The sequence below is a fragment of the Phalacrocorax aristotelis genome, chromosome 8, assembly GCF_949628215.1.
Source record: "Phalacrocorax aristotelis chromosome 8, bGulAri2.1, whole genome shotgun sequence".
Lineage (NCBI taxonomy): Eukaryota > Metazoa > Chordata > Aves > Suliformes > Phalacrocoracidae > Phalacrocorax > Phalacrocorax aristotelis.
The window spans coordinates 22846725-22872900 of record NC_134283.1 but is presented as its reverse complement, the minus strand read 5'-3'; the positions used below and the strand labels follow the sequence as shown (position 1 = coordinate 22872900).

The following is a 26176-nucleotide window of genomic DNA, read 5'->3' as shown; positions in this document are numbered from 1 at the left end:
CTCAGCAGTTTATTTCTAAAGCTCCAGGAATGCTGGAAGCAGTTTCACGGGGCTTAACTTTAGCAGTGGTGCATATGCTGGCCTTGCTAAAACAGCTTTGCTGTATCAGTCAAACGAGGAGCAGGACAAAATGTGGTCCAACGTGATGGACGCAAGGTAAGCACGTCTTACCACCACCACAGGAAAGGGGCTAATGAAGGACCATGCGCTGAGACCTGTCCGTCATTGATAAAAGTGAGAGGAAAGGCAAACATCTGAGTTAATCGGGCTCATAAGCCATCACTTGCTCTATAAAGCAGGGGTGATGATAAGGTTTAACTTACTAGCAGTGAATAAGATGTGACCAGCTACCATAGGCCTGGCCAGGGAACTTTCCTGCTCATCAGTGAAAACAAAGTTATTTGTTAGAATCAGATGCACAAGGCAGGCAAAACGTCCACGACAGGCCTCCCTGGCACCTTCAACTAACTGCCCAAGACATTGGGTGTGTGGAAACACTGCAGGCTGCCCCTGAAGTGAACCAGACCATCTCTAGCACTTGACCTGTCAGGCCCTATGTACCTGCTATGTTTCTGCAGAGAAGCAACACTCATGCTTAGCACCAGCAGAAAAATGACAAGCTTTAGACCATTTTCCACCAGCTGAACAGCCTTACTGTGACAGTCTTCATTCAGAGAGCTTAAAGCACTTCTTTTTTATGCAGAATAGAGCCTTTGACACTAAGAAAAACCACCCAAGATTTATGCAGGCATGGAGCAGACACTTCATCCCCATCAGGGATGTGGCGGTCAAACAGACCAGGTGCCAGGCTCCTCTCTGTTGGTGACAGAGGCAGATAGGGCAGGAGGTGATTCATTCAGGTGCCTACCCCCTGGATGGGGACAGTGATAAGAGCCAAGTACTGCTGCTTGTACGAGCTGAATGCCAGCACATGAAGGGTAGCCTGCAGACTGAGCAGAGTCATTCCAGGGACAGCTGCCACAGGAACTCCCACAGCCATCCACATTGCTCTTTTGAGCTGCAGCTGCACAGCCTGCGTGCAGGCAGCCCCATTACTCATGCGGAGCAAGAAGCTGCTTCAGAAACACTAGCAGCTGCTTGGGGAAAACGCTTCTTGAACAGCATTATGCAACCGCAGTACAGGACAACCAAAAAAGCAGCAGTCCCCTCTCCTTCCATCACCCTGCACAGCGCAGCAACAAGCCCCTGACCTGCCTCTCTCTTGATCCAAGCTTTATGCTCTAGACTTGCTGCTGGGGGCTAGGAAGAGCATGCAGAGGCAGAGGACATGCCAGACCCTGGTAAGAATCTGCGTTTAATCCTTGATGCAGACGATCTTTTATTCCCCGGAGGCAGAAGCACATCAAGGTGAGGTGAAAGGCCGAGTGCAGCAGAGCCCAACAGATCCGCATGGCAGTGACAGATGGCCTATTTTGCTGTTTCTTTGAGCTGCACCCTCCAGCTGTACACAGACCAACACCAGTCCCTTCCAGCTCTGCCCTGAGCAACGGCTGCGGAGGTCAGCGGGTGATCCTGACTGAAGGCTGCTTGCTGGCTCCCTTTCACTCACTGCTAGGAAAAGCTAAGCTCAAAAGGCACACGGGGCTCTGAAAGAGGGTGCCGAAAGCAATGCATGCAGGAGAGGCACAGTCAGCAGGCTAGCCTGGCCTTTACAGCAGCCAGTTGGGAAGGCAGCCACCCTGTGAAGGCCTTCTCTGAGGCTAGGGACCTCACTTCCATGCACAGATGAGGGGGTGGGGGGAGAAAGAGAAAAAGAAGAGAGGCTTCTTTTATTTCTAGGAAACTCCACAGATCTGCATGGGGCCACAGTGAGGAGGAATCAGGGCTGCAAACCACACAGGGAGGCGGCCCCGCCACCTCTCACCTTCATACGGTATCTGGCTGTTCTTGGCGAGGACTCCAAGGGCTGCACAGAAATGACTCTAAATCTCGACGGTGTTTCTTCCATCCCCAGTGCCTGTTGCAGGCCAGTGAATAGCTCAGCTTTGTTCCGTTCACAATGGGAGCAGGCCTCCACACCCTGTGACTTGCTTGGTAACATACTAAGTGGCCACCAAGGCTTTCTCCAATCACATCATCCGGTTCAACTGCCCCTTTTAGCACATGAAATGGCAGCCCTCTCCAGGGGCTAAGCATGCCCTGGCACCCAGGAGTGAACAGCCTCATGCAGGCAGGTCCAGTAAGGTTACAATCCATGCTCAGCCAAGCCAGGATACTTCCCTCCAGCCGTGGGGCTTGTAGGGAGCAGGCAGCCCTACCGCTTCTCTGCAAAGCTGCAAGAGCTGCTCATATATAAGAGGAGGCATCTGTGTGCAGGGAGCTGAATCTTCCCAACGGTGTCTGGAACCAGGCAGGAAGGAGCCTGTACCTCAGCTTTTGATCTTTACAGACCAGGTCGTTACTGAAACTCTCAATTACAGGATTAAAGACAAATGTGCTTCCTGCATACACTGGGCTGACCTATCCAGCAGCTGTGTGCACGGTCAGCAACAGGTTGGTCCTGCCAGGCTGCCTTGGGGGAGGCAGGGACTTCTGGGGCCCTGCCATGCTGTAAGGAAAAGCCAGGGACTTCACTAGAGCATGGTGCAACCCTCAACCCCATCTCCCTGCGCTGGTCCCTGCTCATCTCACCATGGGCAAGGCTTGTAATGCATCGACAGAAACACCTGGAGGCCGTTGTCTTTGGCACCTCTGAAGTGCCACCTGCAAATACAGGCCAAGAGAAGCTGCTTGGCCCTGGCTCAGGGCACATTGCTAGCACTGCATAGAAAGCCTTCCAGGGGTCCCAGAATCTCACCTGAGCCACCACTCAGATATTACACCTCCCCAACCCAAACCTATCACAAACCCACCAGATTCCTCTCATATTCAAGGTCCAGTGATCTCTAAGACACCTCTTCTGGGTAGCCAAGACAGGAGACAGACACTGTGCATCTGCAGACATAAAATAGAAGGAGCAATTTCAAGGGGGCCTGCCTTTGTCCAAACCTTCTCTTTCATTTCTTCCTGTGCTGAGACAATGGATATAACTGTATTTTAATTGTCACGTAGAAAACTGGGTGTCTGAATAGGCAGAGGTAGATGGAGTAGGCAGATCACAAACCCTCCAACTTTCTGCAGAAGAAAAATGCACCTAGGTGGGTGACTAACTCCGCTGCTACAAGGTTTCCTTTTGAATCTGAGGTGACTGCACAGGGGAGCTGAGATAGGCGTGATGAAAAGCCAAGATATTGATCCTGATGGGAGCAACAATACAGGCAGGGACACAATACAGCGGTGGGTAATACGACTGAAGCACAGGCCAAGCCCCCCATCCTTCTGCGGTGATGTCCTACGACTGCAAGCCCCCGATCCCTTGCTTTCCACAACACAGAGAGAGGAAAGCAGCACAACAGCTGGGAACATTGCCAAGGACAGTGAAAAAGAAACCAACATAATCAAACAAGCCCTGATCCAGCACGCATGCAGCTCCTGTACGCAGGCTGTGCTCCACTCTGCTGTTTGTTATTGAGACACAACTAATCACACGTCTTTGTGGCAAGAAACAACTGCACAACTCCCCATTTAACAAGACCTCCTCTCACCACCGCTATGTTCATTCTAAGTGCCTTTAACCTGAGCCGTGAGTTTGGAGAGCAAGATAAGGTTGGCTTGCAGCAAAGGAGACAGAACTGGCACAGCCAGAAAAGGTCAAAGCATCATAGGTACCGTTGTGAACTGAACCAAGCACTTCCCAAGAGCTATACACGGTGCCATGTAGGCACTGACTCCTGGCAGCTGCCCTGCTCTGCCGGCAGCCCGAGGTCTTGGCACTGAACCCTGCAGGGCTGAGACTCCGGTCACAGCAAGAGTGACAGGGCACTTACCAGAACTCAAGTCCAAAGTGAATGCTGCTCTCTTGCACAAAAAAAAAAATGCCTGCTCCCAGGTGTGCTCCTCTCATTACTGATGCTCATTTGGGCTTATTCCCTCGAAAGTCTAACATGGGTTTAGGCTGCTTCAGGAACCGACTCCTGCTCACATCGATGTGTCCCTTGTCACAGGCTGCTGCACACACACTGTTAGCAGGCTCCTGTGGCTGGAGACTGCCTTGTATGCCAACAGCTCAGAAGGACCACAATTAAAAAGCCATTTTACATCGAAATATATTGAAAACAAAATTATCCAGGCTAAAACCTTACTGTCACAAAAGCTGTCAGCTGGCAAACAGTGACAAGCCTGTTTCTCTGGTAACTCAGAGACCAAGGAGCTATAGCAGAAAGTGGTCAGCTCACTCCTTGCTTGGATGTGCTCTGGGCTTTCCTCAGGCTCCCACCCACCAATACTAACAGTGCCCATGAAGGAAGGGGGAGGGGGAGAGCAAGACTTCAGGACCTGCAGATGTCCCCCCCAGCAATTTGATTTATCAGTTAAAAATAGAGCTCATCCTACCTTCTTATCTGTTCAGAGGGGATCCATACCCTGGCAGCACATTACCATCCCCTATGGCTGGACTGAGACAGGGCCACTGCTTCAGTGCATCATCTCAGCTCCGGCTATTCACAAGCAAATGCTGCTAGCCTAAATACCAGATTGAGGAGCCCTGGTAACCAGAGACAAGGCAGAGGGGGAAAGGGGCCATGCTTCACACGAGAACTACTGAAGTGTGCAGACAACACCCCGACTGGGTGCAGGCCAGATCCCCTTTCTTTCACAGGAAAAAAAAACAGGGAGAGAAAACATCCCAACTGATCCCAAATTGAAACAAAATTCAATGCAAGCCATGACACAAGAGCTTGGGAGAAAACAGCGATCCTTCCTAGAGATCACGATCCATTTTCCACATCTCTAAAAGCCAAAGCCCCTGCTCACTTCTAGCAAGATTTGTCGCTCTATAAGCAGGCAGCTGCACTTTGGACATACAAGTAACAATGTCATTTCAGAGCATAAGCATTTCAGCAAAGCCACCAAGTTGGATGTAATCTCCTCTACACAGAGGTTTGCTGTGACTCTCTTCCCTACCCTGTAGCATTTGACTTTTCCAAACTGCACTTGAAGCCCTGCCTGGGATTCATTAGCAGCAGAAACCAAACTAATCAAAACCATGTCCTACATGGGATGTAGCTGGTACAAGCTCAGCTTTAAACAACAAGGACTCATCCTCTTGAAATAAAAAGCTAAACCATTTCTGAGTTGCTTTGTAGCTCACAGTGCCTCTCCTCCTCCCTCCAAGGGAGGACAGACCACTAAAATCACCAGTTCACCTAAAACTAGCTGCTAATGAAAACAAACTTTAAATCCTGTATTTGCATTTGTGCCTGTTACCAAGTGCTAGAATGCTGTACAAACACTGCAGGAGGGCAAAGGATGAGGGACGAGTGCATACAAACTCCTTGGATTTAAGCATGAGACAGAAAAACAGGTAGATCCCCACAGCTGGGCAGGAAGAAAAAACAAGGGGTCAGAGAAGCAACACCAGGCACGGTTGGTCTGCGCACGCCGAAGCCCAAGCACCATTAAAGGGTGCTCGTTAGAGCAACATACTTGGAAATCCTTTTGCAGCAGAGTCTGGGTGAACACAAAGAGAGCTCAAAAATCCCTTAATTTCCCCTCTGGGCAGCCAGGCTTAACAAGTCCAGGACAGCCTAATTACAGGAGAATATAATTAGAAAAAATAGGATTGCACATGATTTCTGCTCTCTTGACGACTGCACGAGGACCCAAAGGGCAAATGTGGCTTGTTGTGCTGGAGCTGGCGTGCAGGACGCGTGCTTTCCCTTCTTTTCGCTAACTGCTGCAGCTGCCAAGCAACACCTAGGGTAGCACCATTAGGAACAGGCTGACTCCACTGATGAATCACAACAAGCCACAATAATCCCTGCTTCGGTACAATTCAGAGCCTCCACAGAGCAGCCTGTGCCAGTTTCACTGTATGTCTATATACAGACACACACGTATGTTTATATAACACACATATGTATGTATATGCATATGTATGTATAAAATGACTGCCTAGGAAGCTGGGCAGCAATTGTCTAAGATTTGCCCTCCCCACAGCCTCCACTGCTCTGCAGCTGAAGAAAACCTGCCAAGAGCCAATGATGTGCAATTTCCCCTCAGTTTTTCCTTTTTGCTCCACAGCACCTCATGACTTTGCATCCTTGGGTAGATTCTGCACTGATTTTTCTCCCCCTATTTTTCTGTCCAGCCAAGGGGATTTTACCAACATCTAAAAGCTCCTGAGTCCAGAGGACCAGGGGCTAAGTATCCTCCCAGTAAAATCAGAACCTTTAATGTTTGCCTTTGCTGCAAACCAGCCTTTTCAAGTTTGAGGCACTGCCCATCTTTTCATCTGCTTTGCGCACTCAAGCAAAGCTTTGTTTGTCAATGAAATTCTGCTCACAACCCCATCTTACCAGAATAAAAGCAGATGCTGTTTCCCTGCCTCGGTGAATATTATCCTCCCTCCTTTCTGAAACTTCATCAGTTACGAACCCAAACTGCATGCTGAAATCTGCTTTGGCCACTGTCCTCCTCTCCAGCTGTCCCTAACAACCTGGATCTGGTGGCTGGTCCTTCATTTGGCTACAGCCTGCACCGGTCACTACAGAGTCATGAAACCATCTCAAGATTGACTTGAAAGAAGTTACACATGTTGAGTGTAACTCACTGATGACTGGGAAAGCAGAACGCACGAAGCAAGTGCGTGTGTTTGTGAATGTACGACCACTGTCTAGAGGAGGAGGAGGAAAAGGGCAGCATGATTTCAAGCTTCTTCTAGTGAAGGGGAAAACTCCCTTCTTCAGAAGGCACCAAGAGCCTCATGTTACCAGCCAGACTCAAGGCGAAGCCACAGCAAGGTGTATGAATCACCAGAGCTGGCAACTTGCACAACAGCAACAAATCACTCTGTTCAGAGGCTGATGACACCTCCAGAGGTTTGGTGTTTGTTGGTGAGTTTTTTTTCTTTTTTTTCTTTTTTTTTTTTTCTTTTTTTTACATGCTTTGCTTTTACATCTGTCCTGACAGCCACATCGTTATGCTGTACAAATACCCTGCTGTAACAGTACACTGCAGGCCAGTGCCAACAGACTGGGTTGTGGTAGGTGTCTCCTGTCTGCTCCGCACTGACTCCCTTCTAATGAGGTCCCCTGTGCCCAGCTGGGGATTGGGAAACTTCCAGTATGTCCTTGGGCTTGGATGGGGAAGTGTGGATGCCTTCTCTGTATTCTTCAATTCATATCTTTCCCCCTGTGACAAGCTGAGCAAAACTCTGCTTCATTACTCAATGATGTGCTGAGATCTCTTTGCACTGCACTGTGGGCATTTGTGCCTTGGGAGGTGTGGAGCTGAAACTGAACCCAGCACCCAGCACATCTGCTGGGCCTCCCTTCTTCAGGGTAGCTGGCAAAGCTTGAAATAGCTCCCTGGTTTAAGAGCATGCTAAGATGTACTCAGAGGATACAAGCCCCCGCAGAGCAGCCAAAGGAGCCTGGTCAGAGGCAGGGAGTGCTTGGGAGAACCCTGACCATATGTCCAAGGCTTTGATATGCAGATGGAAGCCATTGTGAGCTTCAGCCCCATCTGTACACTGAGAGGAGCTTCATGTCCAGATTGCTTGAACAGATCTATTTAACTCCCGTGACTAAAGGGAATTCCAGCTTCCAGAAGGATCCATGGATCCAGATGGATGCCAGCACTCAAACATTCAGAAAATCTGTCACCCTGCTCAGCTCCTATCCCAAGATCAGAGTGAAAAACACCCACCTACACCTAACATGTTGCACACATGCACAAGGCTGGGCTCAGCTGAGGTAAGATCTGATACTAGCAGAGGTCTTTCACCTCAGATGCAATGTGCTCCCCTTGCAGCTCAGCTGCAACAAGAGCAGCAAACCTGCCAGGAGGAAATTCTGCTTCCCTGCCATTAGTGACTGGTTACCAGTGTCATGATCCTGCAGGAGATCTGATTCCACCTGACGCAGAGGATGGGAGCCCCAAACTTTTAGACCACTGTCAGTTTATGCTCATGAACAGCCAAGGACATGATGGAATATTTACCCAGAGGTGTTTTGACAACCAAGGATGAAGGCAGCAGGTCAGGCATTGTCCCCTGCATACACAGCAGCAGAACATGTTGGCACTCCTGGGATCAGGGAAGGCATTTGAGGGGTAAGCAGCCTATATCCCAAAAGATACCATGCGCTGGCTCCCCCAGCCTCTTCTTCCTCCTGTGCCCTCCAGCAAGGTGGAAGATTTGGCCAGCACAGTAGGAGGGAAAAGGACCCCAGACAGATCAAGGCTTTGTCCCCCCTGTGCATGCCACAAACATATCACATGGACCTCATCCCACACTAAAGCAGAGCCTGAGGTGCTGGGACAGGTGCTCAAAAGCATCTCAACCCAAGAACACCTCACCTTCAACAGCAAATTGTGCTTGGATTTAGCACATGAAAAACCCTAATTAATTCACTGCTGCCCTTTAACACTGAGGGAAAAAATGTATGCACCAGTTTCACACCCATGTTGTGCAACCAGAAAGGAGCAGCGAGTGCTGGTGCTAACTACCATTTACTACACCTACTGTCACAGAGCTTGAGGGAGCTAGAGGCAGGGCTGTGATGCCAATTTGGCAATAAAGTCATTGATGAAACACAGGAGAAAATAGACTGAGCACCAGTAGATCTCACAGTGAATTACTGGAGAATTCATAAAACAGAACAGTTTTCAAATCACTGATTTTGCAATACGGGAAAATACCAGGGAGCTGTAAACTGCAGCAGATCAGATGTAAATGATCAGGATTTCTTGTTTGTGCAAGAGGACTATCTCAAACTCCAAGGCAAAGCAGAAACTTTCTGATACATGAATATCTTTTGATGGGAAAGTAAACATTAGAGGCTTGTTAACCTAGCAAGACAACTTCTCCAGCAAAAACCTGGTGGGAAAGAGAAGGGAGAGATTTCACTCATTAACCTTGCATGAACTCTGCCAGAGGATTGATTTTCTAACCTCAAGGCTCATTCCCCCAACTGCTTCAGGCTGCGCATGAAAAAGGACACCCCTGAAACAGGAGAGCAAATCAGACTACATGTCTGTCTAGGGGCATGACTTTACAAGTGTAACTGAGGAAGGAGAGAAGAGAGAGAGAGATGAGACAGCTGCTGCCAGACAATGCTGAAGCCAGACAAAAGTGGCTTCCCCTAAAACAGTTTCACAGCATCAGGGAAGTAGAGTTTACATTTTTCTGTTGTGATACTCTGATCCTCCCTCATCTTCAGTACTTGCACTAGTGGCCAGATGAAAGCTGTTATTTGGCAATTTCATGCAGCCCATCCCCAGAAAAGCAAAGCCAATCTCTGCACAGAGGTAGAGAGAACAGTGCATGTTGAGCCTCTCCCAGGACTTCATTATAAGCCACAGCAAAAACCTCATTCGCTCAGAGATGCTGGGGGCAAAGCCATGTTCTGACCTGCACGGGACTGCTGGCAAGGGACAAGCATCATGGCACAGCAACCTGCACCTCTGTTTATAATAGGTACATCACAGTAAGGACACCTCAAATGCTTCTTTTTCCACTTTGGTGCGAAGTTCAGCTCTCCAAATCTCCCAAGCACATTCCCAGAGCAGGGAAGCATAATGCCCTTTCAGTAAAATTAACTCTCAACCTGGGCCAAACAGCCAGAGAGAAAAAAATCACACTTTTAGGTCCCAGCTACCAGGATCCTTTCCAGCCTCCCACAGACCAGCATTCACAAACCCTTCTTTCCTCATCAAAGGCTAAGCAAAAAGAAACATCAATAATTTATTGCCTGAAAGGAAGTTGAATTTTTTTTCCTCAGAACCATAGTCTGTGACATTATATCTCGTACATCATCAGAAACCAAACACCACAGAAAGCAAGATATCAGCAGGTCACTGCTCTGAATCTTTTGGGAAGAAGTGGGAGGTAACAACATCTGTGGAAGTCAGCTAATTTATTATCTTCTAGATTTCTGCTGTCAGATCTAAGACCAGATCTATCTCTCAGAGCTGGGAGCACTGTGCCAGCAGGTCTCAGTCACCCACAGGACAGGAGCCCGGCAAACCTTGGAACAATCTAGGAGAGTAGCTGTCCACAAACTTTACAGAGTCCAGGCAGATCAAAAGGTACCAGCTGCCCTGCACATACATCCAGCTAGTCTGCAGGCACATAATACCAGTGACAACTTCTAGCTGCAGTTATATTATGCCCACTGAAATGACCATGCAACAACCTCCAATAAAGAGGGAGAGGTACTGCTGCATTACAGACAGCGCAACCCTGGGATTCGGAGGAACCAAAGATGCACACAGCCCACAGGGTTCTGTCTGAGCGCACAGAAGACTCACACAAAGCACACTGATTCATGCTGGATGCATACAGACACGCACAAGCAACCGAGTGAAAAGCCTTCTCTGCATTGTTTCCAAACAATCTCAGTACAACACACACGTCAGCTGGGGTGCCGGACACTTGGTACTTACAAGAGGGTTTGCTGTGCCTATCTGCTGCTGGAGTCAGGACAGGGTGTATCTGACTCGGAAGGAAGGTGCATGGAGATGTGCAGAGAGACTCTCCTACCAGCAGGGCCTGGATGGATGGGCAGAAGGGCCCCAGCCCCTCTTTGGGCCCCAGAGCCAGCAACACTTGTTCAGGGGACAGAGCGCAAAAAGGCTGGCATTCCTACAGCACCACGGACAATGGGGAAGCATGAGGAGGCGCTGCCATAATCAAATGCAGGCCAGCTGGCCCTCCCCCAGGAAGGACAGGCACCTCCTTCACTTGCCAAAGGCTTTGTTTTCTAAGCCACAAAGAACAATGTGACTGAGGAGGAGAGCCAGAGAGGAGGAAAGCAGAGGAGAACCCACTGTGGGGGCAGATCCACACATGAATATAGGTAATCACTCTGCAAGAGATGTCAACACAGATGGCAAGGGGTTGGGAAACACTCTCCCCACCCAAGCAGAGCTCTGAAGCAGCAGCTCCTTGCACGCAGCAGAAAGAAGCTGGAGATGGCTGGAGATCACTACTGAGGAACCAGAATCAGCACAGACTGACAGCCAGGGGTCCTTTGAGAGAAGGGATCCAAGGGTGGCAGCCAGAGAATGCCAATGAAGGAATGGCTCATGGAACAGAGCCCACAGAACTCCCAACAATGGAAATGCTACCATTTCTCAACCATCCTCAGCCCAACAATCCTGAGCACCAGGCCTCCAAACACCTCCCCAAAGAAAGCAAATGCAAGGCAAAGGCCCAAGCTGCAACAGGCTCCCAGGCCATGGCAGAGCAACGCCCGTACTTTTGCTGAGCACAAGCATCTTGCACAATCATCCTGACATCCTGGCAGGAAAGAGCCCCTGGGACTGCCTCAGGTCCTCCTGTAATGATACAGACAGTTCAGCTGTGAAGCTCTGGGCACCACACCACCACATGGCTGCAGGGTATGCAGGTGCTGAGATGGTATGATGGGACTCTGCCCTTTCCAGCTGGGTCAGTGCTTTCTTCCAACACAGTGACTTTTGCCAGCAAGCATCACGCGCCTTCGCTACTGACATTCTGCAGGACTGGTTGTCATCCAGGGCTGGCAGAGACCACGCTGTGTGCTCTGGCTCATTAGCCGTGTCACTGAGGGTTAGGCAGCTGTGGTCCTGACAGGGCATGCAGCTCTCACATAGGCTATTTCAGGCCTGTGGGCACAGGCAGCTGGGCACTTTGCTCATGATGAAGTCAAGAGCACCTGGGAATACAAGAGTGGCCTGGGAAATAATTTCATCCAAAGAAAGCTTGAGAAAGATAAAAATGTGAAGGCTAAAAAGGTAAGCAAGGAGAAGGAGACTTGCTTTAGCTCCTCCTGGTCATGTGCCTATGGCAGTGTTACTGTGAAGCCAGGATAGGCAGTGAGTGAAGGTTACTGGGGACCACCCTTGCAGGCACCCCAGAACAAAGCAGACATCAGTGCTTTTGGTACAACGTGCACACCTTTGCTTGCTCAGCTTCCCAGTTTTCCTCCAAAGCACTCTGTAGTGCCAGTTCCCAACACAGTCTTGGAACTGAGTAAACAAGAGAGAGCGGCCAAACCAGGCTTAAAGCCACAGGAAGATGGCAGGTCCCTGAGCATGCCAGCACTGAGTCTGTGGTACTGAAAATCAGTCCTCCACCTGCAGTCAGAGACGGAGAAGGCAGCTTCCTTCGCTTCTCCTGCCCCAGCCCAGATATCACCCAGCCCTTGTCAGGCACAGGGAGCTCCTGCCACAAAGGAAACTGGGACAAATGGAAACATCCAGCTTGGCACCAGTCATGGCTTTGGGGAGGGAACCCTGCCAGCCAATGTGCAAGCTCCATGTGGTCTGGCCCAGCTCAGCCTGCCTCATCACAGGGAGCTCTGACAGACCATCAGGAACTGCCAAGCAATGAAAAACACAGTACGGCATCTTGATGGACCATATGGGGTCATGCTGTCCTGTCCAATGGCCTGTCCAGCAGCCACAGCCAGTGCCCTACAAAACACTTGTCCACCACATGCAGAGGAAGGGCCAGGAGAATGGAGCCACCCATTCCTAGTAGGCAGCGAGGTACGTGAGGGATGAATACCATGATCCCTGTGGCAGGTGCTCCACTCCCTTGACACATGCCGAGATGTTTGGAGATATGAACTTGCCAGCTTATTACCATAGCGTACATTACTTATGCATCCCTCAGGCTCCTTTCCTCAAATCCTGGGGTCTGGCATGCTGCAGGCTTTTTACAAGAAGGAAAAAAACCAAGGACATTGCTTAGTTTAGACTCCTGCTGTTGATATCCCTCAGATATTAGGGAAGAGAGAAGGGCATTAGGCAGGCAATGACAAGATCACTGCAGTAAGGTCAAAGCAGCTCAGTATCAGAAGAGAGTGAAATCAGTTTTGATAAAAATCTGCTTTCCCCCCACCTCCTAGACCACACCACTGACTGCTTTGGGAAGGCAGAAAGCATTCCGGAGATCAAGATCAAAATAACCGGCACTGAAAGAACTTTCATGATGTGCAGCAATTTCTGCACTTATCCTACAGCTGCAGGATGTATCCCCTCCACATGCCTGGTTTCAGTTGGCCACCAGTTCACAATACACACGTGTTGTATTTACACCAGCAGCATTGTTTATAGTTCTACTGAAACCAGAGGGATCAAAATCCTCCTCCCTCATTAAGCAAGACACCTCTCCTTCACACCAAAGCAGTGCGCAAACACGCTGTACCCCTATCATTCAGTTTTCACTGGGGCTGTGCAGCATGAAAGGCACAACTGAGAGGGATGCTGCTGCTGTCACCAAGGGCTGCATGCCCTGGTTGTCACCTACCAACAAGAAGCTGTATGACCAGTGCTATGAAGCCATAAGAAAAGAAATGGCCCATCTTTGAGGTCTGTGTAACATTTGTGCCCCTGGGAATGGCCCAGGCTTTGAAAGGTTTTGAAGCTGTGGAAGAACACCCATTGCTGTTGAGTCATGTCTGACTACCCTAGCAGCCCAAGAGCTACTATCCCTATATAGCTCCATGCCCGAACAAAGAATGGAGGAGCCATCATGTGCCACACTCCACATCTGCGCTCCAGAGGTCTCCAACTTTGGCTGGGTAGGTTCATATACGACCGACATTTGGCTTGGCCGCAGGCTTGCCAAGATGCCAGGCAAGACCTGGCACCTTCGTTTATCAGAAGAAATATGATAACAATCATACTTGCCATGATGGCAACAGGTGTTCAGTGACCAGAGCAGCCCCTGAACGTGTGTGCTCAGTGACCAAGGAGAGCACAGGTTCTTGCCATTCTCCTATGGCACAGAAGGAACTTTTCTCTTCCTGGGGAGGGCAGGAGGGGGGCACAAAATATTACACATTCCCACAGCAAGAAAGTCCTCCACCTGCACACCAAACTGCATAGATGAGCTAGAGCAGACCTGCAGATCATCACCAAACTCACTCAGTCCTCACGTGTCCCAACAGCAGTGTTCTGGGCTGCCTTCTCCACTTTCCTGCCTTGCACAGAATACTTCTTGATGTTTTCATGTTTAGCTAAATTTCCTCCCCTCTCCTTGAGCAATTCTGGCTGCCAAAGCAGCTCAGAGACAGTAACTAAGTGGCACCTACATCTGGTACAGCTTAACTTCCAGTGTCTACTCTTTTCTGGAATTTGAGAATTTTCAATACCCAATGTTTGTACAAGCGTGGAATAAATCAAGCACAAGCTCCCTGGCCTTCGGTGTTTGCCAAAGCTGTATTTTAAAATGCACTTAGAAAACCCTACTGTTTATTCATCTGCAACTTTAGAAATTAAAGGACACCAAATCCAACTGCAGGTCTGCTGAACAGGTGCATCTGCATTAAACCAAACAGGTGAAGAGGGCAGGCGCTCAGCACCATCACCACATGCATCCTCTCCTCCTGCTTCCCAGATGCCTGGGCCAACCCAGTCCCCTTGGGTCCCTCAGCCACACTGCCCAGCACCCCGTTCTGGTGCTCCCTCTCCTCACACAAGCCTGGATAAGAGAGGGACTGGGCTATGTTTAGTACTACATAGCAGAGCGCTACTTCTGATGTGTCAACAGGCTGAATGAACAAAACGCAGGCAGCCTACCCTGGCCTGCTGGACAAGACTGGACACAAGCAGACAATCTTTTGGCCCTTAGCATCCATGCCAGCACTGCCATGATTCTTCTTGTCCACTGTGGCCATGAGAGTGGCCTACAAGCTACACCTCAGACAGCAGAAGACCTCTATTCTTAACAGATGTGGCCATTTTCTTGAATACACACCCACCCCTTCTTCCACATACTGACTTGAAAATAATTGCTGCAGATACATGAGCATGAAGGGGCTTTTGCAGATCACAGATCCAGTTCCTTGTTGGTGTGCACGCACTACATTTCACATCTTTCATAAACAACCAAGCTCTGGACTGAGCCTGAGCAGGCTTTTTACACCCTCCTCCATGCAGCAGATGCCTTGTCTTACCTTGTCAAAGAATTCATATAGCCTGACTGTCTCACAGATTCGATGCCTGTTTTCATCCAGTTGAGCGCAGAACTCTTCCAGTTGATCTTTGTAGGTCTGTAGCTTTACCCTGTAAGAACGTACATCCACAGAGGAAAAGTCTTCCCATCGATCCATCTTCTTTAGTGCTTCCTGTCCCCTTCTGCAATATTCCTGAAAGTAAAATGCAATGCAAATGAGGATAGAGACCTGACATGGACAGTACATAGTCTTCAAGGTCATTAGGACTGATTAGACTGGTTTTTAAGGTTCAAATCACATGACCAGGGGTATACTTGTTTACAGCAGAATTCTAGAGAGTCTTGACCTCTGTTGTGATTTATATGAGCCACACAGCAACTTGTAGAGCCTACACAGTAAGGCCACAGGTCAATTAGAATAAAAAAGACGACAGTGTTACAAGCACATCATGGGATTAACAAAAAAAAAAAAAAAAAAAATCCATCTTCCATCGCAGTAGTTATTTTCCTCAAGACTGGCAAATACCATGTACTGAGAGGATGAGGTGGTAGCTTTGTCTACAAGAGAAGAACAGGGAAGCCAAGTAGTTAAAAGGAATGACATACACCTTGGTGATGAACCGTCTACCAATGCCATCTTAGCATCATGGGTTTGGCTGAGCATGTATAAGAGATATCCTGCCAGCTCAGACTATGGACAATATGTTTTTCCCATCAGACAACACTTACACTGGCAATAAGGTCAAACTCCCTGAAACGCTTTTGTGCTTGAAGCAGCATCTCCAAAGAATCATCCAGGTTGATCGTTTCTTTTAGCCGTTTTCTGCCAACATTCTCGATCCAACTGCTGACCTAGGAGAAAAAGGAAAAGCTCCACTATTAGTCACACTGTGCTACTCTCCAAGGTAGGCCTTTATGTGGAAAGAGCAAGGAATTGCTCTCATAAGGCTGATCATTTCATTAGTGGAAAAACTGTGCGCATACACTTCTCCCCCTATCCTGGCATTTCAGCCTGAGCCTCCTGCTAGTTTTCCACTTCAGGTTACTGACTAATTGCAAAACTCTGCTATTGCTCACTAGCCTTAGGCATCAACAGGGCAAGTAGCTGCTTGGGCTCTGTTTTGGGTGAGCCATGGTCTAACGCAAGCCCTGCAACCTGTGGACTGGCCTCATATTCCTATTATTGTTACCCTCAAGTGGGATAAGTATCTCCCCGCTGCCAGATTTCCTACACCACTTCCCTCTTCTGACTGGCAGGACATGAAGTACATCAGAGTGAACATACTGATGGATCCTCCCCATCTGCAATGTTTCACAGTTCTCTAGGACTCTCAGCTACTGGTTTTCTGAAGGCACCTCGCAACAAAGCTGTGCAGTAACTGCAGGTTCCTTGACAGAGAGCAGCTGCTGCCACAGTTAAAAGCCTATATCCTCAAACATGGGTCGAGGACTAACTACTAAGATTGTCCTAAAAGCAAAGCAGTCACAGGAGGCCAGGCAGGATAACACAGCATCTCCATTAACTGTAGGTTTTAAAAACAGGCTAGTAAACTTGTCTGAATGCTTCAGGCATAGCTGCACCTGGGGAAAGGGACAGATTAAATGCTTCCTAATGCCCACGCATCCTGTTTTCCTGTATCATCTCAATCCATATCCCAACTCAACCCCACAGTCAAGGACAAACTCCTAGTCTTCTGGACTGAGAGAGGGTCCATGCCCATGGAACAAGCCCACCAGCAAGAGGAGGAGATGGGTTCTGAGGTTGTGACCTATATTGCAAGGAGGCACACTGCTGGTGCCTAGGGCTCCTAGGCAGGCTTAAAAGCAGGAGCAGCTGCTGCCCGAAATACATCATTGCACATCGTCAATTGTAATCAGTATCATTGGTGAGCTGCAAGGAAAGTAGGCTTGGTGCAGTCAGTTTTGTTCAATTCGATCAAAACAAGTTCAGCTTAAAGCAGGGACAGGTTGCAGAGCCTGCCTTTGTGCCTTTTTTGATTTCTGTATAGTATTAAGAACCTGCATGTTTAAGGGAGTCTGCATTAAGTTCTTGCATCACCCTTGTTGCCCTGAACACACAGTGCACAGCCTCCTGTGTCTGCCTCCAAATGGGAAGTCATTAAAACTCTTGGATCTACCTTGGCCTGTGAAAACAACAGGTAGGCTAATGCCTCCTCTGCAAATCCAGTTCTCTCCAGATGAGAAGAGCCCAGAATCCTAGAAGCACAACAGTGAAACTAGTCATAGTCTCAGTCTTTAAGGATGCAGCTTCCAAAGGTGAGCTCCAAACAGCACACAACCCTTCACACACACAGGGTAATAACTGATATAAAAAAAATCCTTCTTCTAGTTGATGAGTGGTAGAAAGTGAGACTATGTGACACCACAATCTCAAGGTAGAGTTCAGGCTCCAGGAGCACACCTGGGTTCTGCAACACTGAAAGAACTGATCAGATCTTGCAGGACACTCCAACAGCCTGAGCTACTTTATGACCTTTTAAGGTTCTCTTATCTACACGGTTACAGGTTTCAAAGGTCTTTCTGAAAACCAGTGCCTGTTTGCTTCAGTTATCCCACAGCTGTAAAAAGTTTCAATGAGCACCATGTGATGGGGAATTTTAAGCTCCCACAGAAGTGCAGGGGGGTTTGAGCATGACTCTTGGGCTAAGGACAAAACGCTGTTCCCCTGCCTGGAGACTGTATGTAGGGCTGCACCCATAGGCAAAAGGAGCATGCCTGAGGCTTATCAGATAGCAGGAACCTAAGCACTGAACAGTTCACAGCATAGATTAGCAGCTAGCGTGGGGTACCCTATGTGTGGCTCATTCAGCAGCACGATATAAGCAAACCCTGAAGGACCTACGGCCCAGACAGGACACGCAGACTCATCAGCTTGTTGCCATCACTCTGCTGCTTCTCAAAGCAGAGCACGAAGAATGGCAGCTCATCAGTCTTGCTGGGAGGGTTCTTTTGCTGACCAATGTGAAAAGACACCCCACCTCCAAGTGTACTGCCAACCAATGAGCCACTACACTGTGGTCTTTAAGTATGAAAAAACATCACAGATGTTTATGGGGTTTCACTGATCCACACCTAGAAAACAGCTAGAAGACTTTTACTTGGCATCAAGAGATACCAGGTAGAGTGGTTTTCAGCACATCTGAAAACATATCGCAACGTTCAGTTGTTTGGGTGTTCTTTTTAAGGGTCTACAGGCATCATTCTACACCTTCACACAAGAGATCAACAGGCCCAGTACCTGCTGTAGGATGTACAGTCAGAGGGTGGCAGCAGGCAGTCACTGGAACTGACAAACAGGCCTTACCTCCTTAAAACATTCTTCCACGTTCTCAAACTCCATCACCAGCTCCAGTTCCTGGATGCGTTTGTTCGACAGCATCACCAGTCGGTGAACGCCCTCATCAACTCGATTATAAAGCACGCTGGCAGCATCAAGTGCGTCTCTGGAAGGGGACACAAGTCTGGTCAGGGGTCTTGCATTAGGTCTTTCCCCCAGCACTTCATGCAAACATGACCAGGCTAACAGCAGAGCTTCAGTCATCCTCCCTGTGGGACCCGTAGTGGCTGTCTCCGTGTGGAAAACAGAAGGAGAATGCTGCTGCTCCCTGCACATTCCTGTGATTCACCACGCTGATCCTAATGCGGACAATCTGGCAGGAAGGACAAGAGCATCTCCCCCCACCCAGGCTCCTTGCAAAACTTAGTGTACTTGTCAACCTGTCACTTTCGGATAGGATATTCAGCTTTTCATAAACACAGATTATTCCATCAGTGGGCTTTCACAAAACACAGGCTCAGGTAGTCTATGTCTAAAACCACCATCTGATTTTAATTTAAATGAGTAAATAAGCAATCACTATGAAGAAGATATCTCCTAAACGAGAACAACAGTACAAAGCACTTGATGCCCCACTCACTCTTCGTAATTTCCACTAGCCAAACAAATATACAAAGTGTATGGCACCCCAGCACCAAGATAAACTGAATTTTACAATGTTGTGCTGGAAAGATTCAAAGACAGAGCTTCCCATCTTCCGCATGCAGCTGTGCTGACTGAAGCCCAACAGGCAACACCAGACAGCACTCTCCCTACTGGCCTGGACACAGCAGAAGGTAACCTCCTCTGTGCACAGGCAGGGATGGAGGGGTTCAGGCTGGAGCCCAGTGTCCTTGGATGCTGGAGCCAGGGACTGAGCGCACCATTTAATCCTGGCATGATGACTAATGTTAGCAGGTTCCTTTCAGGTGTGCGCAGCACCTCTCCACCACAAGTTTGACCAAATTAGAGCCAGGATCCTGAATAGCATTCAAGCTTATTCTTTCTTTGTGTCCTTGAACTTCTCATATTTCTTCTGCTTCTAAAATTCCCCTCTTCCAAGTATGGACTCAACAGACACCTTCAACAAAAACAGTAGAGCCTTCTTCAGCTGTGCACTCTACACTGGCATGTTCAGCTGCCTGAGCATCTCCCATACTCACCCTAAACCAGCTTTCACTTTGCAATTGTCTTACAACTTTCTGGCCTATGAAAGCATGGTGCTTTTATCATATTATTAAAATTATCCAAAGCACTAATGAAATAGGCAGTTAATAAACTCTGAAAGCTTTGCTAATGGGAATTCGTAAAAGCAATTCAGCATTCACATCTATTTCTGTCTTAGATTATAGGTATCTTGAACCTACGAAATGCAACTGAATATGAAGATTTAGTGGTAACCATGCTGCAGTTTTTAGACAGTACATAACTGACATGAGGTAGTACAATATGTCTGGACAACTAGCTCTGCATAGCAGAAGTCCACAGGATGTTTCCATTCAGAATTCCACCCAGTGTGCAACAGCCAACTTCTCAAACCTCAGGCTTTTAGATACTGTTGTTTTTCCTCTTCAAAATGCCATTAGGCTCAATGAATTTCTCCAAAGTGCGGCCAAAAAAAAAAAAAACCCAAACAAATTGTTTCTGGACTAAAATCAGTGCTACTGCAGTGCAGAGGAGACAGGTTCTCTACAGACAATCTGCAAGCTTCAATGGAAAGATCCACGCTGTACTGCTGCTCCCGCATTTCCCAAAACCACCATAAACAAACAGTCATGATACGAGCCTTCTGTTTTGTAATCCTTTCCCAGGGATGGACCCAGATCCAACCCAGGAGATTTGCAGCAGCAGAGCCATAACCACTGTCCAAGCTGAGCTCTGGAAAGCGTGTTTACAGAGCAGGTTGTGAAGGCCAGTTCCTGTCAGCAGCAGTGACACAGCTAGGACAGTTAATGAGAAACAGTTTGGAAGATCACTGGAAGTTGTATTTGGTAACAACATTAATGCTGTTGGGTTTCGTGCAGCACAGCGTTATCTGTCAGGTCCTAGCTTCTGAATAAGGCTCCAGCATACTGATGGCCAGACAGACACCCTTCGGTCTCAGCCCCACAGGTCTGAAGTCCCTGCTGGCATGAATGCTCTCAACCACTCAGGACAGCACACCGATACAGCAAATGCTCTTCCTCCCACTGGCAGACAAGGAAGCACCAATAACTTTAGGTATTACAGGCTGATATATGCAAACATTTGCAATTATCCTCTCATGAGGCAAAACATTTTCCAACCTTTCTCTGAGCTCCCAAGGAAATCATTCTGGTATTGGTGCTACTTCTTTGATGGCACTCATCAACAAGCTAGACTGACCTTCTAAGACCTTTCTGTAATGGAAGCCCTCATGTCCACCCAAGCCGATGATAAAGCAAGCATGCGTGGTTTCAATGCTTAACAAGCTATTGCAAGATGGTAACCTTATGGTGTAGCAACTTGGAACAAGAGTTCCAGCTCTTGCATTGGTTCACCTAGCACAGAATGTGATCTGATATAGGGAAAGGGAGCAAGGGAGTCCCGCTCCACTCCTTTCCATCCCTGATGGAAGAAACAGGACTCCAGTTGTCTCAAATTTGAGTAGTTTTCCTTGACAGGAGTCAGTCACAACCTGGGCTGCAAGGCTCTAGATACTAAAGATCCCACATAGCAGACAGCACATTTCCCAAAGTTACAAAAACATAGGCTCTCCTGAAAACAACACTGCATATACATATAAAAATAACAGCAATAGGCCTATCACAAGCTCACTGTGTGAATCCACCGTGCCGTTGTGGACAACACCAGTCTCTTGGAGCATACTTGAGACCAGTATTGGCCTTATGACAAGCAAACCAGGGAAAGTAAGGCTCAAAAATGCACTAATAAAATACTCCTGCTGGCCCACGCACTGAGCCCCAAAGAGTCCACTTCAGGAAAAGGGGCTCGAGTGAACTGCTTGCTGCTGAGCTGAAGAACTGAAAAAAGTCCACCCTAAACAGCACTCTCCTGGCCGCACACATGTTCCTTCCAGAGAAGGAATTATCCCAGATTATTGGCAATACTAGAAAATAAAGAGCCAAACTCTCAGGATCTCAGTAAGACCAAGCCTTTGTTGAATTTGCAGAAAGTGGTAGGGAAGAACCAAGTTAGAGCCCCCTAGAGCCCCCAGTTTAGAAGTGAGCATTCAGCCCTATGTGCCATTGGATGTGATCCATGTCCTGGCAAACAATGTGGCAGCTACACACATCTACAGATAGTCGGTCATCTGCCCTCTATCTCTGCCAATTCAATGGTAGTAAAACTGACATCCTGTTACTGAATGCATACATGGAAAACCTCTGTGCTACTGATCCACAGGCATCTCAAACTTACCTAGAGTCAGTCTAGGATGCATTTGCGAGTTTATACTAGAAGCAGGGAGTGGACAGAGAATTCATTTCAAGTAAGAGGGCTGGAAATTAGCTCGTTTTCATTTTAAGTGGGGCTGTTTAGAGCCTGTATCATTATGCAAGATCCCTTACTCTTGTAATTTAAGTAATTTTGTTTTCTGTGCATGCTTGCAGCAGGCCATTGATACAGTTACCAGGGCACAACCCAACACCCTAAGGCTACCCCTCCCCTTGGTCCTGCCAGTGGTTTGCCAAGTGACTGCACACAAGTGTGCAGGGGAAAAAAAAAAGTTTCCAAATGACTCCTCTGGGCTCAAAGGCCCAGAGGGACTTCAGGTGTGGCCTTACACCATCCTTCTGCCTCTTCCTCAGCTGAGTTCCTCCAGCATCCCAACACCTCGGTCCTTAGTTTTAAGGTCCAGCCACGCTGTTTTCACACATTCTGCCTCGCTTGGCAGGCATTCATTAAAACCTCAACATCTAGTTGTTGGTCTCCTGTTGCATCTCCAAGATAACTCCATTCCTATGTTGTCAGTTCTTGACAGTTCACTTTTACCAGCCTGACAGGCTCTCTGACTAACACCCATCATCTACTCTTACACAGAGGAAAATGTAACACTTTCCACCCTGTAGTATAAAGTAGGTAGGCAAACCAAGCCAAACAAAGAAATTGCTCACAGTCCATGGGAAAGTCTGTTCTTTCTATTCACTTTGGCACTTCCAGTGCTCACAGAAAGCATCCACTGGGCATTAAGTGTGTTCTCCCAAATCTATGTACATCTTTTTACCTTTCTATACACATGCATCCATTTGCTGATACACATCTTACAAATTTGTTCCTAAATCATTTCTAGTGCACTAGTAAACTCACCAATACCCTGCAACAGGGAGTGTCATGGGAAAATGATACTTTGCATAAACAATTATTTCTTTTTCAGAGTCAGACTTGGCAGTTTTTAATTCCTGTCCTTCACTGCTTTCAAGGCAGCTTGGAGTAAACAAACGAAATATTGAAAATTTGGTTGAGGAAGAAGTAGTGACTTCCATCCTGCCACACGAAGGGAAACACCTGGTTGTTAAGCACCTTGAAGACATTTTAACAGAAGCCTGAGCAACTCAGAGGAAGAAAAGCACAAAGTTGTTTGAAGTCAGTGGAAAGTCTTGTCTAAGCTTAGATTTGTTTGGATGCATTGCAATTTCCCTGCACATATGAGTGTGGTAATAAGAATCTTTCACTACATTCTTCCATGGTCAAATCATCCAAAGTAATTTTGCAATAGTGCAGAGTAAATATAATTTATAGCAAAAAGGAGTAACTTTATGTCAATTTATGTTTCCCCAAATCCTGGTTTCATTGGGCAATTATCGTTTCAGTGGAAAAGGTTCAAAATGTCTTCAGTTTTCTGGAGAAGTGCCATGCAGTTGTATAATGGTAGGGTAATTTTAAACCTATAATTTAGAAAGACCATTTCTGTCTGAATCCATCCTTCAAAAAAAGCCTTGGAGAGTTCACTTTAGTTTTCAAAGCAAAATACCCCATTTGTTTTCGAAGATAGGTGGCCACAGAAGAGGCATCCAGCAGACTTGCAAAAGCAGGTGCTACATGAGGCATGCCTGCTGATGCCAGCGAGATGCAAATAGAAGAGTGCTGGGAGGGAAGCAGCAGAACCATTACTATTCTGCAACTTACTGCCTGTCCCTTGAAAAACTGCTCCAGCCAACAGCAAGAGGAACAGCTAAAATGAAGTCTAAAACCAGAGCTCATCCTCTGACTAACCTTGGTCTATTTTAAAATGGCAAAAGTTCGTGGATGGAGGGAACACACAACACACTGTCTTTTTCTAGCATATTTGATGGTTTTTAGGTAAGTATATTACAGCTAAATTGTCCTGGAAAATCAGATATCCCTTATCATTCTGTAATTTAGAAGAAACATAGCCAGATACTAGAACATTAGCCTCATCTAGTCTTCCATCAGGGAAGCTGAGCACCAGGGGTGGATGTTTCTACAGGTTTGGATCTGGCAACTAAGAGATTTAAAGGATGGCTTGGTCCAAGGGCATTGCCTGGGTCATTTGTGCTCTGCTACCTTGACTACAAATCATTTGCACATCCTGAGCAATGCTTCAGAAGAAATCCTTCCAGCTTTGCAGGGGAAAGTCCTGTGTGCCTGAGGGCTGTTTTGCAGGACAATAAGCACATTAAAGCTTTTCTCAGTCATACATTTTGGTAGCAACCTACCCGATTGCCATATATGTAACAAAAAGGAGGTCAACCTCAAATGCACACTCCTGCTCTTCAAGCTGAAAACTTGACATGAAGTTGAGATTAAAATTCAAACTGGCCATGGTGAACCTAACATAGATATTGCTATATAAACTGTAATTATTCTCTATAGCACATGAATAGCCACGGTGGTTTTAACAACCTAATAAAAGTATTTGAGGAATTGGGTACAGTTTTTAGAAGCCCAAGGTGTCCTTAGAAAGGCACAGAGGTCAAATACCAAGTTTGGGCTGCCTGTGGGATTCCTGCCATTCACAATGTGAACAGTAGATCTAGCCGAAACCACAGACCTGACTGAATCCCTCCCTCACTAGGTTACCTGACACGCACACACACTGGGAGCGACCCATCCAATTAATACAGCACACCACAGACCATAACTGCCAAGAGAATTCTCTTCTGGAACACAGTTCATTTAAACATGTTTTTAGCAGAAATATACTCTGAAGTCCCTTTAAAAGCAAAGGGATCAATGCATACAGTTAAACAAGTGTCCACATGTGGTCCCAAGCTGCAACCTTTGATTCTTTCCCCAGCCTGGCTTGCATTCAGTTGCAATAAAACTGTGTTCAGACTCTGGTTGATTTAAAATCCTGGTAAGATCCATAAAACTGACTGAGAAAAAAAAAAAAAAACAAACCCCAAACATTATAAGAAATCCCAACCCAATAAGTAGCCTACTTATGGGGAAAGCTCATCCCACAGTGGAGCCTGAGATAGGATGTGGAAGCAGTGGTCTGGGAACACCAAGCATGAAGCTGTGGTTTTCTATTGGCTGTAAAAAGTGCCTGCCTCCAAACCTTGTCCCATGTACATGAACCTATTTATGTTTATGCTTGTTATCTAGGTTGACTGCACTAATGTTCGAGTTAGGACCACCAGGGTTTCAAGATGCCCTACTCCAATATACACCCACTGCTATTTAAAGCCACATATCTATTTCCCTGGTACACCCTCCTTTTGCACACTTCCAGCATTTATGATGCATATAATAGCGGTGACCGTGCTATTAACTACCCCAGCAATAGAAACATCTACCCCAACCCAGCTGTATAAAAAAAAAAATGGTGTTTGTGGGATGGTCTGGTCTGGGCTGAGCCAGGAACTTCAGGCGGTTCAGCTAACATCCTATACTGGAAACTTTTTGCAATTTTTTCCGTAATGTTTTTAAACAATTACCTAATGCCCTGTTGGCATGACAAACATTGCAAACAAGAACAAGGAAAACTGGAGTCTTCTGGGTAAATTCCCACTGAATCCAGGAAGATTTAGGACATAAGACAATGGAAAACAAACAGCAGAAAGGGAGCTGAGTGGGATCATCTCATGAAAAGCCTAAAAGAACAATGAAAACTTACCTAGATAGAGCTCTGCAAACTCTCACCTCTCTTCAAATGCCACAACTGGCTCCACACAGCACTTCATACACTCAGAACAACAACGGCTCCATGCTCCTTTATGTGCAGAGCAACGAGGTTTGTTTAATGCAAGCGTAAGTGGTTTTTACCAGGTTAAAACCACCATGCAAACAGAGGGAACAGGTTAGACTGTAAAGAAAATGAATACCAAGCAGCATGATATGTGTTTGGACAGAAATGTCGCCCTGCGCTCCTCCCTCCACCTGACAAACAAATAAGACCATGGAGGAGCACTGCCACCCATGTACTGCTAAAGGCCAAAGGTTTAGTGTTATTCAGCAACTTTTGTGTCACCAGCAACAGCGCAGCAGTGTCTCACAGTAGAAAGCTGCCAATCTTTGAGGCCAGGATTTAAGCACAGTTTTTCATCTCATTTCAAGGTATAATAAGAGCTTGTCCTAACCAAGAGATAAAGGTTTTGGGATTAGGTCCCCAGGAGAAACATGCAAAGGGCCCCTGTTAATGGAAGATGCACCTCGCAGACCAAGTCAGAAGCGTGCCCTATGGAAAGTGGTAGCGTGAGACATTCCCAAAGCTCCCAGAGGGGGAGGAAGATGAGGAAGTGCTAGTTAAGCAAACCAGGAAATGGCATCAGTGAAAGGGACACAAGCACTGCCATCTTTTGAAGCACATGCAAACACACAGAGTAGCGACCATCAAACTGGGCACAGCACAGACAGAAACAAATACATCTCTCAAGTGGAAAGAGGAT

General features: G+C 47.3%; 1 protein-coding gene across 4 annotated transcripts in view; it reads right to left on the bottom strand.

Annotated features, from left to right (window-relative positions):
• Positions 1–26176, bottom strand: part of PLEKHG4 (pleckstrin homology and RhoGEF domain containing G4) — an 87973-nt gene that overhangs the window by 10709 nt on the left and 51088 nt on the right. For all 4 annotated transcript variants that reach the window (XM_075101852.1, XM_075101853.1, XM_075101851.1 and 1 more), the window contains 3 exons: positions 18333–18471; positions 15737–15859; positions 15009–15200 (listed from right to left, as the gene is read on the bottom strand). In XM_075101852.1, coding sequence (XP_074957953.1) covers positions 15009–15200; positions 15737–15859; positions 18333–18471 — 454 coding nt within the window. The remainder of the gene's footprint in view (positions 1–15008; positions 15201–15736; positions 15860–18332; positions 18472–26176) is intronic.